Consider the following 18,408-nt stretch of genomic DNA (forward strand, 5'->3'; position numbering starts at 1 on the left):
ACATCCCTGATTGGATGTAGGTGGTGGGTTAGGGACTAAAAGGTGGTTTTCTTTGCTGTTTGACCTCCTGGGGGTGAAACAACCGATGTGAGCTCCTGTTGTGTGATGAGGAACGCAAAGTTGGTAAGTGAACATGAGGGAATGCCTGATTAAGAAGGAGAGTTGGAGAAGGTGGCACTGGAGGTGGTTTGTTTCGTATGACCTCCCTGGGTTCCAAGCAGGGCCCAATTTCATGGCTCTGCTTACCGTAAGCATAGAATCGGTGCTTATGGAAGCAGGGAATTCAGTGCTTACGGCAAGCGTATTTCACGGGTTAGCAGCAAAGTTTGGCCTCTGCGCGTGGGTGTTCCACGTTACTAGGCATTTTACGCTTACAAGGCTAGCGCAGAAATTTGACGGGGAATCGTGATCGTAAGCGCAGAATTTGGTGGTAAGCAGAGCCATGAAATTGGGCCCAGATCAACAGCTACATGTATACTATAATCTGGGCCCAGCTTCATGGCTCTGCTTAAAGTACAATGTAAGCAAACAATTGATGCTTACAAAAGCAGGAGATTCCGCGCTTCGTCTAACGTATTTTTGCTTGTGCGCTTGCAGAATCTGCGGTGCTATGCATGCCTTGCTTACACAGCTAGCGCAGAAATTTGTTGCTGGTACATTAAGTTGGGAATGTTGATCGTAAGTGGTAAGCAGAGCCATATGAGAGGTGGATTACAAATGCTCCTCGAAATGTTCCTGTAAAGGAAGCGCTGAGAGTCTAATGTAACTCCTGGTGCTATTCTGGTGTTCGCGCGCTTGCGGCAATCAATGCCAAGTTTAATCCAATTCAAGAGAAGCGCCATTTCAAACATTTGGTCAAGGAATTTTCATCGCTAAAGTCGGCCTCAGGTCAGGGTTAGGGTTAGGGTGCAACAAACCGTCGGCAATGTGTAGACAAAATATGCTCAGGTCACAGATCGTGTGCCTGCGATTGGTACCAGGCCCTCGAGATCACGTTGTACAAGTTGAAATTGTTGTACTCTTGCGATTGTTATTATTTTCGAGTGGCGACTGTTTCAGATTGTCTTAAAGTCATCGCAGTTATGCTCAAGTCGTAAATAATCGCCGACTGAAAAGTTCCCGATGGTCAGTGTGATCCTGAAAAGTGAGTCGCCGACTGTTTTTTTGTTGACGCAAGGTCGACCTGAGCCCGGCTTAACACCGTTATAAACTATTTAAAGGGAGAAATGTGAAACCTTTGTATGCGTCAGAGCAATTATACCAGCCATCGATTTCACCAAACTCTCCCTTACTTAGGATTAATCTTGAGAGTTAGGACGAGTTAAGTTTCGTATCCATAGACGTTAGGCTACATTGAACCCATCCTAAGTTAGTACGGGTTACTCATCCTAGCTCGAGTGACAGGATTAGTCCTAGCTTTTCGTGAAATCGGCTGCAGTACAGGTAGAAGTGTCCATTGGGCGTCAACGGCTACCTTTTGTTGTTATCTCTTCCCTACAGGATGGGCCAGGACCGCTGGACCAGGTACGAGCAAGACCTTGCCCCCTGCCGCCTCAACTAAAAAGCCCCGCCCCTTGTGGTATCCAGCTTATATGCACTATTACAGTTTGCTGTCATATAATATAAATACGCTAATTTTAAGAAATATTTTCTTTTATATTCCGAGTGGACTGGAGATGTGACAGTTCAAAAAATTAAATTCAACTCTTAGAATTGGCGTCGGTAGATGATGCAGCAAATTTGTGGTGGGGTGGATGTCTCATTTCTCAGGAAATTTCAACTTAAAGTTGGGACACATCTTTAAATTTGTTGGAAGCGAGATAATAATACATAGCTTTGTTCACAAAAATCAATATTACCATAAAGTTACATATGACTAAAGGCATTGCATGCACTTTTAGTAAAAGCAATTTTTTCAAAAGTATTTTTATAGTAACTAGTTTTTTTTCTAAGTAGTTAATTTGAATTTTCCTTCAACAGCTTTACCACAAAGCAAGAGTGGCATATAAATGTAGTGTTTAATTTTGAGAGCTAAACTCTTTTTTACATCAGATACCAAAAAAGATCTGAACAAAAAGACAAAGATGCGTAAGTACGTTGCAAAGTGTGTTTCCTTTTTTCTTTTTGCTATGATTAAAATGTTTTAAAGAAACTGAGGAGTTTACTTTAATAACCCTAAAGATAGACATTTCTACCTTTCTATTTTAGCATTTTTAAATATATTTTTGTCGGTGCACAATTTGAAAGCAACGCTTTTAAGGGCTCAAATACTTTATTTCTTCTGCATTTTAGTTAAATAACTTGAAAGCTGGTATTATAACCGTTGAAGTTTTCACCCATCATCAGAATTTTTTTTATTTTGTATTTGTCTTAAACAAAAGGGTATAATATAATCATAAAGAAATAACCACAAAAGAGTAGTTATTTTACTTCATGTAGAAGTAGGCTTTTAGAGAAAGAAATTTAAGTTTTAGAAAAAAAGGCAAACCTGGCAACTTGTAGAAATAGCTTTTCAAACTTAAACGTCCCACCGATATTTCGTTCAGCAGTTGGTAGACATTCCTTACTCTATCTGGTTCATGGATATCACATTCCTTCTTCGTCTCGACAGATAAATTCTTTCCTATGTTCATTAGATAAAAACGGTGTATTTACTAGCAGGTATGGTTACATTGTAGAGCTACTCCAAAAAAATAAATAAAGACTATAACTTGGCGGGTGTTTTACTTTTCTGTGTGAGAGGTCTTATTTCTGTGTTTGTGTTCAGAAAGTTTTGCGTTGTCTAACGTCGCAGTGTAACGATGGAACTGGAACGTCGCACCGTGCTTTTATAAGGGAGATGGCGGGTCTGCTGAAGCGCCATTGGCATGTACAATCTAATACAAAAAATCCATCCCCTAGGGACATAGCAAAAGCGTTCAGCTATGTTTATTTAGCACCTTCTAATAACTTGCAGGCAAACCCCTTCTTTTAGCGATGTGTAACTGGTTTTTTTTTTCCCCTACATTACGAGGACTCATGGCTTAGTTTTCCATCCGGAGGACGCAGCAGCTAAAGTTATGTATCTTGCTCGAGTAAATAAAATTTGCCACAACCCGTACCTTCACTCCGGTGATCATAAACACCAAAGCTTGATAAGAGTCCGGTGCTCTAAACTCCTCGACCACCAAATGCCACAATGTGTCATTTGTATTTTAAGAGACGCAAAGTAGACAAATTTACTCAAGTGCAACAATCGGCCCGACTGGGATTTGAACCCGCAACCTGAAAACGCAAGCTGAGTGCTCAGCCTCGACACTCGACTTCGTACTAGCGGCTTAACCAACCTTCGATTGCCGGTCAACGCAATTCCACGAATCTTGTCACCAGATTGTTTCCAAACATCTCATTTATCCGTTATCTTATATTTTCCCACGTCGTTGTTTTCTTTTTAAAAGACCCTTTTAACTCATTCTTGAAATGAGTGGAAAATTACGCTTTGTTGTCATCTCATTCCTTTTCCAGTTTTTCAAACCAACTTTCTTTCTCCAACACAACCTTTTGTTAAAACTTGTCACTCAGCATTTTAACTCTTTGTGTGAGGTTTCTAGAAATCAACAAATGCGCTCAGTGTTTTCTTAAACCTCATTCATTCATTCATTCATTCATTCATTCAAACTTATATTTATTCCCGTACTTCATGAAAATAATTTTTTTGAAGGAGTAACCAATAAACAAAGCTATTCAATGAGGCTGGGAAAAAAAATCAAGTACGGAGGCATCATCTGGAAGCCAAGGCTTATGTAGGGATGCCTGGGTACAGACAACAAATGGGACAAGAACGAACAGACAGACAATTAAAACAAAGACAGACATGATGAAGACAACAATAATGAGAATACTGATTGCGCAATAATAATAATACCAATGATAACAATAAATAGTAAGAAATCGAGCAGTTGGCATCTTTCCAGCTTTTCTTTAAAAAGCATGATGCAGACTTCTTGTTCTTTGTTAAGTGGATCTCTCCAATTAGTCCACTTCGAAGCATAGCAGATTAGGAATCAGATTAGCATAGTTGTTTCTTTCCCTGCCTTTCACCTCTATGGACCCCGGTTCGAATCCCACCTCAGACCAGGCCCTCGGATTGGGTTCTCAATCCCTACCCGATTGTGTGGGTTTTCCAAAGCTGGGGTTTTCCCAAGTCTAAAACTTAACAACTCTTCTTCAGGGATGAGATTGTTCATACTTTTGGCTGAATTCAGACTTTTTATGTCGGCCTGGTGACGAAAATCGGACAATATTTTTGTCCACGAATAAAGAAATCCTGCTCATTGGTCTACTTCTCTGGTGCTTTGGATACTGTTTCCAAAAGCTCCTTGGAATCTATAACCCCAGGGGTTACCAAACAGTAGATATGGCATCATTTCAACATATCTTTGACTTTGTTTCCAAGTTTCAGACTTTTCTGTTAGTTATGACTCTCACCCCTGTCTTCTTTTCTTTTTATTCATCCTGTCATTTGCACCACTTCATTTTTGTTTAAAAACTTTTTTGTTTACATTCTTGTAGTTCCAAATGAGAAAGACTCTCATTGTAGGACGGCTTTCATATGATGTTTCATTGGAGAAGCCAAATGTGCTTACATTTTTCACTCCATATCTACTGATGAGAGCCTAAATACAATTGTAGTCATCTCTCCTTTAGAGCCAGAGCCACCTATAGATTATGTTTAAAAAAACACAACATTTTAGGGGGGTGAGATGACAGATCTTAAAAAACATGACGGAAAAATGATTTGACTTTGAATATGTTTTAAACATGTACTCTAGAATAAGTGTGCCAAATCCTATTTCCTCACAATTTTATCAGAATATAATATTTTTGTGTGCTGCTCAAGTCAATTTTGTCAGTTCAATTCCTTTTCCTTAAAAGTTATTTAGTATTTACCCGTCAGTTTTCTTTGTGGTGTAAGACTTGATAAAGAAATGAAGTTCTTACACGAAGTATACCAAAAACAAACTCTACTTTTGTGCAAAACAATTGGACAAAAAGATAACTTCAGCTTTCATCTGTTTCATGAAACCTGTTTAAAGTGAAATGATTACAGAAATTTATCATATCTGTTGAGCAATAATCTTTCGCTAAAAAAATTAAAGTGGCAGGTGTTTTGGAGGACATTTTGTGAGCGAGATGAGGCGTTACGTTTAAACAGCTGTTGCAGTTGTTGCTGCTAAGAAGATCGACTCGGTGAGTAAGTGAGAATTGACTTTGTATAAAATGTTTAATCATTTCAAATTATATCATTTATTAATTTTGAAGAATTTAAAATTACTTATTTTATTTTTCTGTTGATTAGGCTTATCAATTGTATGGATGAACTGGTCCCTCTGAATTCCTCCCGATTGCCATCCCTTTATTTCCCTCTTGTTCTATTTCCGCTTCAACTTTTATTTATTACCGTATTTTATTTTGCTTTTTCTTTTCTACTCTGTTTCTTTTGTCCAATCCTTACAGTTTATCTCTACCCTCTATAGTCCCGACACCCCAAAATCACACCCCCTGCCCCACCCCAACCTCAAACCTTGCCTTATGATACCACCCACTCGACCCCTCCCCCAGTTTTACTTCGGTGAGTGGATGTGACTCAACAAACTTAATCGGCTGTGTGGTCAATTTCTCAAAAAAGCAAACGACTATATACGTATAATAGCTTGTTATTAATCGTGTATCTTGCACCTTTCTAATATAACATTGTCTTAATCTTGGCAAGCTGTAAAAAAAAAAAATGCAATGTGGCTGCTCTCTGTTGGTCAGCTTTTTTGTTTGTTTGTTTTGTTTGTTTACAGAAGCACTTTGTATGGTTTGCTGCAAATCTAAAGCAGGCTTGTTTTCTTCCTGATATTGTCTTGACGATATGTGTTGGTGGAACCATTATTGTGTTGTGACTGTTTTGCCCCCGTCCTTGGTCTGAAGGGAACCTCATGTAAGTTCAGAAAACTGTTAGGGTGATAACTTGTTGATGTGACATTAAAAACAAATGGGTATGTGTATGGCATGAATTAGTGGCTGGGGTTAAGGCTGTTTTCCGAATTGGTAGCTACAGCTTTTGCTACAGGTGGATCTCAAGCCATGCGTGTAGGACATCCTCAGCAACAGCCGCAGCGGTAGCCGAAACCATTGAATCAAACATGACCTAAGATTCACCCGTAAGATCAGCTGTTAATATAGTCATGTTTTTTGTAGTGGGACGTTACACTTTGTTTGGCAATTAAAATTGAAACACTTCTCTAGATCAATCTTGGCTCTTTGTGAAATCACGCTTGGACAATACAAAGTCACTGTGGTAATAATGACGACTCGTTTAAATGATGAATTGAAACAGAAAGCTTTGTGAAATTTTGCCCTGGTAAAACCTAACCCAACTAATTAATGCCAACCTTGATGCAATGTTCTTTACAACAAAAAGTCAACATCAACTATAAACCATAATAACTCATTCCCAAACAAATTGCTTAAAGACAGTGGACACTATTGGTAATTGTCGAAGACCAGTCTTCTCACTTGGTGTATCTCAACATATGCATAAAATAACATACATGTACCTGTGAAAATTTGAGTTAATCGGTCGTCGGAGTTGCGAGATAATAATGAAAGAAAAAACACCCTTGTCACACGGAGTTGTGTGCTTTCTGAGGTCTCGAAATCAAATTCGTGGAAAATTACTTCTTCCTCGAAAACTACGTCACTTCAGAGGGAGCTCTTTCTCACAATGTTTTGTATGATCAACCTCTCTCCATTACTTGAATCAAGAAATGTTTTATGTTGATAATTATTTTGAGTAATTACCAATAGTTTCCACTGGCTTTAAACCAAAATATCTAAGGCAAGCTGTGTTTGGCCCTTGATAAATGATATCATTGTCAAAATCTTACAAAGTTATTGGAAGATGAAACTCCTCTTTATTTCCTGGGCAGTGTGTAAGGATAAGAAGCAAACAAGGAGCTGGTAAATATTTATTTACTTATTATCTTAGAGTTCATTCAAGCTGCTTGCTTTGTCAATCAAAGGTCACAGGTCGAGGGGTTGACCTTTGACTTGATTAAAAGTTACCTTTTTCTGCTCAAGCTATTATTGCTCAGGCTGTCTTCTTCCAAGATGAAAGTCTGTTAAAATCAGACACTTTTTTTTTCTTCCCACAGAAATTTATCTTGAGAGATATTTCAGTTTGAAATAAATTCACCTCTTTGAAAACAATATAATGGCTATTTGACCAATCCAAGATTCCAGTTGTCAATGAACAATTTAACAAAGAACAATTTTACTGAATCTGACCTGGTATTTATTTGTTCTTGACCATTTCAAGATTCCGGTCGACTTCAAAAATACAAATCTAACTGAGTCTGAACTTTAAAACTTTTTCTTGAACAATCCAAGATTTTATTGGCTTAAAGATATATACGCTACTCAACTCCATCCAAACTTGTATTTATTGTTTTTTTTTCACCATTCCAAGATTCAAATTGCCTCAAAAACCAAGATTTAATTTAATCTGAACTTGTATTTATTTGTTCTTGACCATTCCAAGATTTAATAAATGTTCACTTTTAATCAGGGATAATAAAGAATATTCAGTTGGGTGTCACCCATATACACCGGTTAATATGTAAGCAATCTCGAGTTCTGTGAAAACAAATATCACAGACATATTACTCGGGTGGGATTTGAACCCACGATTCCAAGATTCTCATACGCTCTAACTGATCCAAAACGTGTTTTTCTTATCAGACATTAATGACTGTGCCGGCAACCCATGTCTGAACGGTGGTACATGCAGAGATGGTTTTAACTCCTTCACTTGTAGCTGTGTGTTGGGATACACCGGTAACACGTGTCAGTTCAGTAAGTCTGTCTTTCCATATTCTATAACTTTTTTTTGTCTTTTCTTTTTCATAACAAACAAATAAGGGAATAAATATGTGCTTGGTCGGTTTTAAACACTCTGTTTAATACCGGTTGCCGTCTGGATGCGACAATTACCGATAAACAGACTGTTTAATACATGCCAAGCACATATTTATTTCCATTCATAAATACCGGTAAAAAAACATCAACACTTATGTGTTAAAAAAATTATAATCATTCAATGATTTTTTTCAACGAAACACCCCTCCATAACTGCAGCTGTTAAATGGGAAGGCCCTTTGGTAAAAACTCCTTATAACATGTATTTGGAGATTGGCGTGCGCGTCGTGTGTATCACGTGATGTTGCACAGGTGTTCAGCCGTTGCTCTCGACCAATAGGAATAAACAAACTGTCACATAAGCACAGGTGCCACTTGCGTGTCTTGCCCATGTTTAAACACTTCTGGCTGTGGTTATATCATCCGTTTAAACACCCCCACGTGATGTCCTCTCAACTAATCAAAATACAGAAACTATCTGGGGTATTTAAGAATAGTTTTTTAAAGTTGCATTTCTGTTTCTTCTCTTTTTATTTTAGATATTGATGATTGTGCTTCAAATCGTTGCCAGAATGGAGGCACATGTAGGGATGGTATCAACTCATTTACTTGTAGCTGTACTGCGGGGTGGACTGGTAACACGTGTCAATTCAGTAAGTACACATGGAAATATGACAGTTTAAAATGTTCTATTTTTGTGAAAATTACTAAACCACCAGAACTTGAGTTCAATGCTCTAAAATAAGAATAATAATAATTACCGCATTTATAACGCACCTTTTGCCAAAGGATACAAAGCGCCAGGTATTTTTACTGCAAGGTGAGTGGGACAAAGTTTTAGATACATGTATGAGACCCAATACTTAGCACCATGTAATGGTTTACAAGGTGATGTGGCGTAATATGCTGCCAATCCAGCCAGGAACACCGGGGCGAACGCCTACTCTTTTCGATAAAGTGCACTGTGTTCTTTTACATGTGTTTACACAGCACATGGGACCAACGGCTTTATGTCCCATTCGAAGAACGAAGCAATGGTTAAGTGTCATGGCTGGGGATTCGAACGCACACTCTGCTGATCAGAAACACCAAAGTTTGAATTCAGTGCTCTTAATCGCTTGGCCAAGACACTCCCAAATGCCAAAACCGCTCTGCCCGTGCATCACTAAGTCTGAGACTTTCAAAACTTAGCATACCTGTTATGAAATCAATAATAAGAGTTTTGAGACACACAGACAAAACACTAAGTAAATATAACAAAGAATTGAGACACATTTGACGAAACAAAATAAGAACATTTTAAAAATGAATAAACTGTTGAATCGTTTTTTTTGTTTGTAGATATTGATGATTGTGCCGGCAATCCTTGTCAAAACGGAGGGACATGCAGAGATGGTATCAACCAATTCACTTGTAGCTGTGTAGCCGGATACACTGGGAATACGTGTCAATTCAGTAAGTGTTCTATCTAATTGAACTATATGTTGAATTTAGGGGTTAAACAAAGAACTGAGTAGAGTGGGATTTGAACAAACGACCTCCGGATTAACGTGCCGGCGATCTACCATTTGAGCTATCTAGCCCTATGTTGGCAGTGTCCCTATACATGTATTACTACATGTTGTGACACAGTGTGAGGGATTTATACAGTAACTTAAAGTGAACCAAATTACAGGCAACTATTTCAGTTAATATCTTAGGTTATAAGAATAAAACAAGTTATTTGTGGCCTTCAGGCTTTGTGTGTCTGGCGAATTGCATTCAAAAAAAAATTACAAATATAAAAAAATGAAACAATACAAATTGTTTAAAAGTCGTTCCTCTTTGCATTTTTTATTTTAGATATTGACGATTGTGCTTCGAACCGTTGTCTCAATGGTGGCACATGCAGAGATGGTATCAACTCATTCACTTGTAGTTGTGTATTGGGTTACACTGGTAACACGTGTCAATTCAGTAAGTACTAAGCAGTCATTAAAGACACTGGACACTATTGGTAATTGTCAAAGACTAGTCTTCACAGTTGGGGTATCTCAACAAGTGCATAAAATAATAAACCTGTGGAAATTTGAGCTCAATCGGTCATCGAAGTTGCGAAATATTAATGAAAGAAAAAAAAACACCCTTGTCACACGAAGTTGTGTGCGTTTAGATGGTTGATTTTGAGACCTCAAATTCTAAATCTGAGGTCTCAAAATTAAATTCGTGGAAAATTACTTCTTTCTCGAAAACTAAGGCACTTCAGAGGGAGCCGTTTCTCACAATGTTTTATACTATCAACCTCTCCCCATTACTTGTTACCAAGTAAGGTTTTATGCTAATAATTATTTTGAGTAAATACCAATAGTGTCCACTGCCTTTAATACATAACAGTGAAAACCATTCAATCCTTTGAAGACATTTTGCTCATTCTTTTACTATATACTGCATGCCTCAATAACCAACGACTCCCAAAGCATTTGTCATGGTGTCATCTCGTGCTTTTGCTGTGGTGCCCTTTACGACGTTCCAATACAAATTTGCAATTTTCCTTGTGGAAGTGCCCTCACCGGAGGGAAAATTCTGTGCCCCCTTCAAGAACGATTTGCCTTGGATCGGGCACTTTGGGTTTTACAACGCATTTGTAAAGAAATTAATACGGTTGGATAGATGTTTTGAAGAATAGAAAATCATGTTTTACACAAATATCTCTCAAATTGTTTGGTTTTCTTTTTCTTTGGGAACTTATCACGGTCCGCCAGTTTGTAGAATCTCATTTTGACTCTTAGGAGGATTTTTTTTATTTTTTTATTTATTGTTTATCTGGATGTCCTCCATTTACAGTTGAGAATGGAAATACTTTGGGATAGAAATATGACCAAGAAATATTGAAACCTCAAAATGTTTTCAACTCATTTGTTTTGTTCCTTTTTCAGATATCAATGATTGCGCCGGCAACCCTTGTGTCAATGGTGGGACATGCAGAGATGGAATTAACTCTTTTACTTGCAATTGTTTAGCGGGCTACACTGGAAATACATGTCAATTTAGTAAGTCTTTTCATACTTTATTTTGCTACGTATTTACTGCCTAGGCGTAGGAAGCTCCAAAGTTGAATGTAGGAGTCCTATATTGATAAATACTGGATGATTCCGCCGGCACTCAACAGTGACGCTTCACATTGTTAAAACAGACATGATATTTAGTAGATGTTAAATTTGCATCGGGTCATTTAGTAGATGTTAAATTTGCATCGGGTCATTTAGTAGATGTTAAATTTGCATCGGGTCATTTAGTAGATGTTAAATTTGCATCGGGTCATTTAGTAGATGTTAAATTTGCATCGGGTCATTTAGTAGATGTTAAATTTGCATCGGGTCATTTAGTAGATGTTAAATTTGCATCGGGTCATTTAGTAGATGTTAAATTTGCATCGGGTCATTTAGTAGATGTTAAATTTGCATCGGGCCATAAAGAGTATTAATTTTCGTTTTTACCCATGTACACCAATGTGTCACCAGGCAACCTTGGTGGTACAGTTGGTAACATACTGCTTTAGAATTGCAAGGGTCGTGGGTTCGAATCGATTAACTTGCCTCTGATGTTTTTTCAATGGACTCGGGTAAATACAGTGCTAACACACATTGATGTATGGGTAAAAACCCAAAATTAATATTCTTTATCCCGATGCAATGTTGACATCTATTATATTTGTAGATTACTATAAAATCACTGTTTTGTAAAACAATCACTGTGAATTACTTACAGGATCCAAGGATTCTAAAGTCTAAAGTTTTTGTTTCTGTCACCAGACATAGATGACTGTGCTGTGAATCGTTGCCAGAATGGAGGCACATGTAGGGATGGTATCAACTCATTTACTTGTAGTTGTACTGCGGGGTGGACTGGTAACACGTGTCAATTCAGTAAGTACACTGATCAACTGTAGGGCTTGAATTTGGAGGGAAATCTATGAGACCACAGGGTTTGTGGCTTAAAATATTTACTTGTGGCCTTAAGCAAGACACTTAACCATTGCTTTTTCCTTTGGATGGGACGTAACGCCAATGATCCCATGTGTTGTGTAACGCATGTAAAAGAACCCAGTGCACTTATCGAAAAAAGAAGGGGTTCGCCCCGATGTTCCTGGCTGTGGCTGCTGTATGCGCAGCAGCACCTTGTAAACCCCTTATAAGGGGCTAAATAATTGGGTCTCAGAATTCATCACTGCAATAACATATCTTTCTGAAAATTTGTATATACTCAGCGCCTTGAGTACCTTGTTTGTTACATACTTCGATATTGTTATTATTAATGTGGCTCAAAATATTTTCTGGACCAGAATTCTATTTACAATAATAATTGTATTGTATCAAATTTTATAAAAATAATTTATAATACAAAATAATAATATAATAAAATAATAAAATAATAAAAATAATTTATAATACAACAAAGAAGAACAGGTTAATAATAATAACTAGTTCTTGTATTTCAAAATAACATCAATGCGCTTTTTAAGACCAGAATCAAACTAAGAAAAAAACAACCTGAACCAATTAAACATGCCTTTAAGTTAATTCTTTTTATCTTCCAGTATGCACTAATCCACCAGTCAGATGCTCGAACTGAAGAGTGGTATATGAACTTAAAACCTTCTTCCAGTTTTTTTTTTATTGCACAGTGCGTGTTGTGAATGTCAATGCGTCACGCTCCGCATACTGCATACAGACAGTGCAAAACTTACATTCAAAAATTTGTGTGCATGCATGCTGTTTGACGCGAAATAACATTCAGAAATTTGTTACAAGACACTTTTTTGGGGGGGGGGGCAAAGACAAAATTTGGCAGATCTATTTAATGTATCCAACTCATTTTGTGCATTTTAGCGATCTCATTTGGTGGTGTTTATTAATTCCTTCAGATATTGACGATTGTGCCGGCAATCCTTGTCAAAACGGAGGGACATGCAGAGATGGCATCAACCAATTCACTTGTAGCTGTGTAGCGGGATGGACTGGGAATACGTGTCAATTCAGTAAGTTGTTTTCCTAAATTTAACCCTTTTTTTGTAAAAGGTAGAATGTACAAAATGTAGATCATCTGACATAAACATTACAAACATATCTTAGTATTACAAATATTAGGAAGTGCAACTTATTTACTCTGACAGTTTAACAAAACAATTATATTAAAGTCCAGTATTGAAATTTTCAGCATATTCTATTTATAAAATAATAAACCTATGAAAACCTATGAAAATTTTGGCTCAATTGGTCATCGAATTTGCAAGAGAATATAATGAACGAAAAACAGCCTTGTTGCATTACTTTGGGTGCTTTCAGCTGTGTAACAAAAGGCTTTAGCTGAAGTGTTTTGTTATATGAGTGAGAAATTACCTCTTTCTTAAAAACTAAGTTACTTTATAGAGAGCCGTTTCTCACAATGTTTTATACTATCAACAGCACTCCATTGCTCCACACCAATTAAGTAGGTTTTTATGCTAACAATTATTTTCAGTAATTCCCAATAGTGTCCATGCCTTTAAAGACAGTGGACACTATTGGTAATTGTCAAAGACCAGTCTTTTCACTTGGTGTATATCAACATATGCATAGAATAACAAAGCTGTGAAAATTTGAGCTTGATTGGTCGTCAAAGTTGCGAGATGACCATGCAAGAAAAAAACACCCTTGTCACACGAAGTTGTGTGCTTTAAGATGCTTGATTTCGAGACCTCAAATTCTAAACTTGAGGTCTTGAAATCAAATACGTGGAAAATTCTCGAAAACTATGGCACTTCAGAGGGAGCCGTTTCTCACAATGTTTTATACTATCAACCTCTCCCCATTACTCGTTACCAAGTGAGGTTTTATGCTGATAATTGTTTTGAGTAATTCCCAATAGTGTCCAGTGCCTTTAAGCAGTGACTGACTTTGATTTTGTCTTTCTAACTTCTAGATATTGATGATTGTGCAACTAATCCATGCTTCAACGGAGGGACATGCCGTGATGGGATCAACTCATTCACCTGCACCTGCCTAGCTGGCTATACAGGCAACAGGTGTCAAATCAGTGAGTCCTTAGATTTCTTTTCAGTTTGATACGTCCTATAATCACAAAAACCAAAACTCTTATTCTCAAAGGGAAGGGTTACTGGTTCTTACTGGATGTGTCGATTAGCTTCTCTGGGTTGACCCCGGTCTGCCCCCGGTACGTTCGAATAGTTTTGATGTCATTCAAGGGGCTCAGATGGGTCAGCCCCAAGTGCCCTGCTTGTGGAGTGGGTCACTTTGGGGCTGGCTCCAGGTGCATGACGTCACTACGAGAGCGGTGAGTGACTGTTCGATTAGCTCTTGTCAGGGGCTCATCCGAGCGAACACCGCGGGGGTCGACCCAGGGAAGCTAATCGAATGCACGCATCGTCTACAAGGCCTAATTTCATAAAGCTGTGTCGCAGAAAATACTGTTGAACGTGTTATTTGCTAAGCATTATTTTCCTGTGCTTAACAAGTTTTTGTGCTAATGGGCTTTATGAAACTGGGCCCTGGTTTCCTCAGGCTTGTCAGCTCCAGTGATTAAGTTCACTTATGAGGCATCCTTTTGGTTTCATTACCATTTGAATATCCTTCGGTACAATGACGTGCTTGATTACAAGTTAAATTTGAATTTCTCAGACTTCTTGTATACGGCCCCAGAATCTGGAACCAACTTCCATAATACATCAGAGATACCATCTCACTGCATACATTCAAGACACTCCTGAAAGCTCACCTGTTTCAGGAGGTGTACATGTATCATCAATAACGTTTCTCATGTTTGTGCCCATACATCAGCGCCTTAGAGCAAGTTTTTGATTTTGGCGCTTTATAAACTTCTTTTTATTGATTGATTGATAATCAAGACTGTTGCTACTGTATGTCACATGATTCGGGGCAAGCTTTTGCGTAGTTACATAAGAGACGGTGGACACCCATACAGGATTCTGAATGGATGTGTATGGCTCAATGGTACCAGGGTTTGCTCATCTGGAGGTTGCTATGCAAAGGCTTGCCAAGAACCATTTGACATAGCAACTGGCAGCTGTCTCTTAGTCAGAGGAATTGAAATGTATACATGTATGTCAACGGTACATTGCGACTCATTGTACCAGACAGTGTTCAAATCTAACTCAAAAATGGCTTATTGATGTGGCATTTTTTGTTTTGCTTCTTTTGTACATGTAGATATTGATGAATGTGCAGGCAATCCTTGCCAGAATGGGGGTATCTGCACTGATGGAATTAACTCCTACACTTGTTCCTGTGTGGCCGGTTACATAGGAGATAGGTGTCAATTCAGTAAGTTTCAGTGGAGCTTCCAGATTCTAAATTCAATAAAGTAAAGTCAGATGTCTGAAGAAAAATACCTGCAAATTTCTTCTTTTTTTGGGGGGGGGGGGTTTCTCCAGAAGACAATCGGAGCATGCTGATCGAATCGTCGAACTGAAACCAACAGTTCTTTTCAGAACCACCCCAACTCATTTAGAGATTATCATTACATGGTGTTACTGCAAACTGTACTATATCTTATTTCTACCATGCAAAGTTTCAAATACTACTGATAAGTAGTTCGTTTATAGCACATTTTACAATTCCCAAATCAATGCACTTTACATACACTGTACATGTATAGTGCCCTGGTCGTTGAGCCAATAATCTTTCTCAGCTCCCTGGTGAGTATACAGCCCAAGCTAGCTTGAGTTTAGGAACTGTGTGATTTCTTAAATGGGTAGGTTATGAATGGATTTCATTTAACTCAAAGAATCGACCCGGGGTTGGATAGGTCTCAAAAGGGAACTTGGATTTTTTCTTTCTTTTTTAAACGGACTTTTTCGGGTGGAGGACACAACATTTGTTTAGAAACAGACAGCTCAAAACAGTAATAAATAATAATTTATTTTTACTACACAAAAGAAAATCTCAAAACGCTGTACAGAAAATGTTTACATATTATAAAGATTAAGCTAAAGAAAGATAAAAATACAGAAAGATTACATTGTACAATCAGACCAACAAAAGCACAAACATTGAGATAAAACAACAACACAACTATGAGATACACAAACACGAGAACCATTGCATCAATGAGTGTTTTACAAATCATGCTAGTGGTAAAATTTGAATGTATTTTGTGATTGTCTTTCTCTGAAACAGACTTTGATGAGTGTGGTAGCAACCCATGTTTGAATGGCGGCACGTGTAGAGATGGAGTCAACTCATTCTTCTGTAACTGCGTTACCGGGTTCAACGGTGAACGCTGTCAGTTCAGTAAGTAACTTATTTACTTGGGGTGTCGTGGGCGGATAAGAGCACCAAACTCATGCTCTGGTGTTTTTACGGTCAGCAGAGTGTGGGTTCGAGTCCCAGTTGTGATGTACTTGTGTCCCTGAGTAAGACACTTAATCACAGGTTTGTTATTTTATGCATATGTTGAGATACACCAACTGTGAAGGCTAGTCTTTGACAATTACCAATAGTGTCCAGTGTCTTTAAGTAACACAAGTTTTCTGGTCTCCTCAGATATTGATGATTGTGCTGGTGGTCCGTGTCGTAATGGAGGTACCTGCAACGATGGCATCAACACATATACTTGTACTTGTCAAGCGGGGTACAATGGAGACCAATGCCAATTCAGTACGTATTACTTCAACTACATGTACATTCATAATCCTTGATTCATGTACTTTCCTTTTGTTCTTTAATAACCCTTTACAGTGAATGTCCTTTAGAAATAACATGTTAAAACAGAAAATGTTGTTTTGTGTTAAGAAATTGTATACCATGTCCGGATATGACCTTTACTTTGACGTCTTTATGTGACCAGCCGTCGATTTTACCAAACTCTTCCTAACTTAGGATTAATCTTAGTACTTAGGACGAGTAAAGTTCCATATTCAAATACGTAGGACGCATTGAACCCATCCTAAGTTAGGACGGGTTACTCATCCTAACTCGAGTTAGGATTCATCCTAGCGTTTCATGAAATCGGCTGCAGTACTGTAGGTCAAACCTTGCGGCCATTTGGGACCGCTCTTGGCGTTTTGATACAAGCCGCTTGTGGCCGCTCTATGGTCTCTTGTGAGGGTTAACATACTGGTGCTCTTCCGACTGAGCTCTGTACATGTAACTTTATGTTGGCGATCTCCCTAGCTTGTCAATATGTTTGTTCGGATATAGAGATATCATATTCATTGATCGAATTCTCTTGAAAACTTCTTTCAATATAATATTATATTGATATCTGAAACAAAAAGTCGCATCCCCTTAAGGTGATCCCCTAGCTGCCGTTTCCCAGGTTGTATCGTAATTTGGTTGTGATCCCTGGCTACACGGCAGGTTACGGTTGTATGGCTTCTGACTGGCACCCCCGAACAAAGATATTGACAAAATAGGGACACCGCCAATATAGGGCTAGATAGCTCAGTTGGTAGAGCGCCGGCACGTTAATCCGGAGGTCGTTGGTTCGAATCCCACTCTAGTCAATTCTTTGTTCAACCCCAAAAACCGAAAACTTCTTTCCTGAAAATTTATAATTCCAGGGGCTTCCAAAAGTTGAAGTGCCATAATTTCAAAACAGCTTCTAAGATATTTATTTAGTCCTTATCAACTGAGGCTCTCAGTCTAGTCTATGCTACTTTGATTCTTTTTGTGAATGATTTTAATATGAATTTTTCTCTTGTTTCAGATATTAATGAATGTAGCAGTAATCCATGCTTGAATGGCGGGCAGTGTTCTGACCGAATCAACTCCTATGTCTGTTCATGCGCTCCAGGCTTTCTTGGCAACAACTGTGGCACGGGTAAGCTTCAACCCAATTAACAAAATGGTAGAAGGTTAGATCCAAATTGATTTAGAAGTTATCAAATATGTATTCTGTTTTTAGAATATAGGGGTAGTGGGCTCGAATCCCACCAGTGTAGCCAGTAGATTCCATGCATGGTTGGAAAGATGTTGTCAAAGTAGAATACAATAATCCACACATGCATGCCTCGAAATTGCAGGGTTTTCCTTTTTACCTCATCAACTAACACGGTCGGCCATTTATGAAAGTCAATTTTGTGCCTCCCATAAATGGCCGACCATGTAAGTTCGCAAAGTAAAAGGAAAACCAAAAATCGACCAAATTTGTGTGGACTATTGTATTCTACTTTTACAACATCTTTCCAGCCATTGCATTTTATAACAAACGGTTAAAAATACTTTTAATAGACCAACTTGTCCGATCCAAGGCAACGTGTTCCTTGAAGGGGGCGTTTTCATCCAGAGACTTACACACATAAATATTCCAATTATTCGCGTCTCTATAATAAACAGTACAGTTTTCAGACATTTCCCTAAAAAGAAATCAGGACTCCTTCTTTATTGATTTTTTTCTAGGATTTAAATAATCAGTTGTACAACACTGACTGTTGCCTATCCTTCAAAGAGGGAAAACAATAATCAG

At 38.1% G+C, this 18,408-nt stretch overlaps 1 protein-coding gene across 2 annotated transcripts in view; it reads left to right on the forward strand.

Annotated features, from left to right (window-relative positions):
- Positions 1-18,408, forward strand: part of LOC117292309 (fibrillin-2-like) — a 117,101-nt gene that overhangs the window by 44,721 nt on the left and 53,972 nt on the right. For both annotated transcript variants that reach the window (XM_033774330.1, XM_033774329.1), the window contains exons 23-34: positions 7,768-7,881; positions 8,484-8,597; positions 9,286-9,399; positions 9,787-9,900; positions 10,860-10,973; positions 11,736-11,849; positions 12,848-12,961; positions 13,885-13,998; positions 15,150-15,263; positions 16,119-16,232; positions 16,485-16,598; positions 17,650-17,763. In XM_033774330.1, coding sequence (XP_033630221.1) covers positions 7,768-7,881; positions 8,484-8,597; positions 9,286-9,399; positions 9,787-9,900; positions 10,860-10,973; positions 11,736-11,849; positions 12,848-12,961; positions 13,885-13,998; positions 15,150-15,263; positions 16,119-16,232; positions 16,485-16,598; positions 17,650-17,763 — 1,368 coding nt within the window. The remainder of the gene's footprint in view (positions 1-7,767; positions 7,882-8,483; positions 8,598-9,285; positions 9,400-9,786; positions 9,901-10,859; positions 10,974-11,735; positions 11,850-12,847; positions 12,962-13,884; positions 13,999-15,149; positions 15,264-16,118; positions 16,233-16,484; positions 16,599-17,649; positions 17,764-18,408) is intronic.

This window comes from Asterias rubens, chromosome 7, assembly GCF_902459465.1.
Source record: "Asterias rubens chromosome 7, eAstRub1.3, whole genome shotgun sequence".
Taxonomy (NCBI): Eukaryota; Metazoa; Echinodermata; class Asteroidea; order Forcipulatida; family Asteriidae; genus Asterias; species Asterias rubens.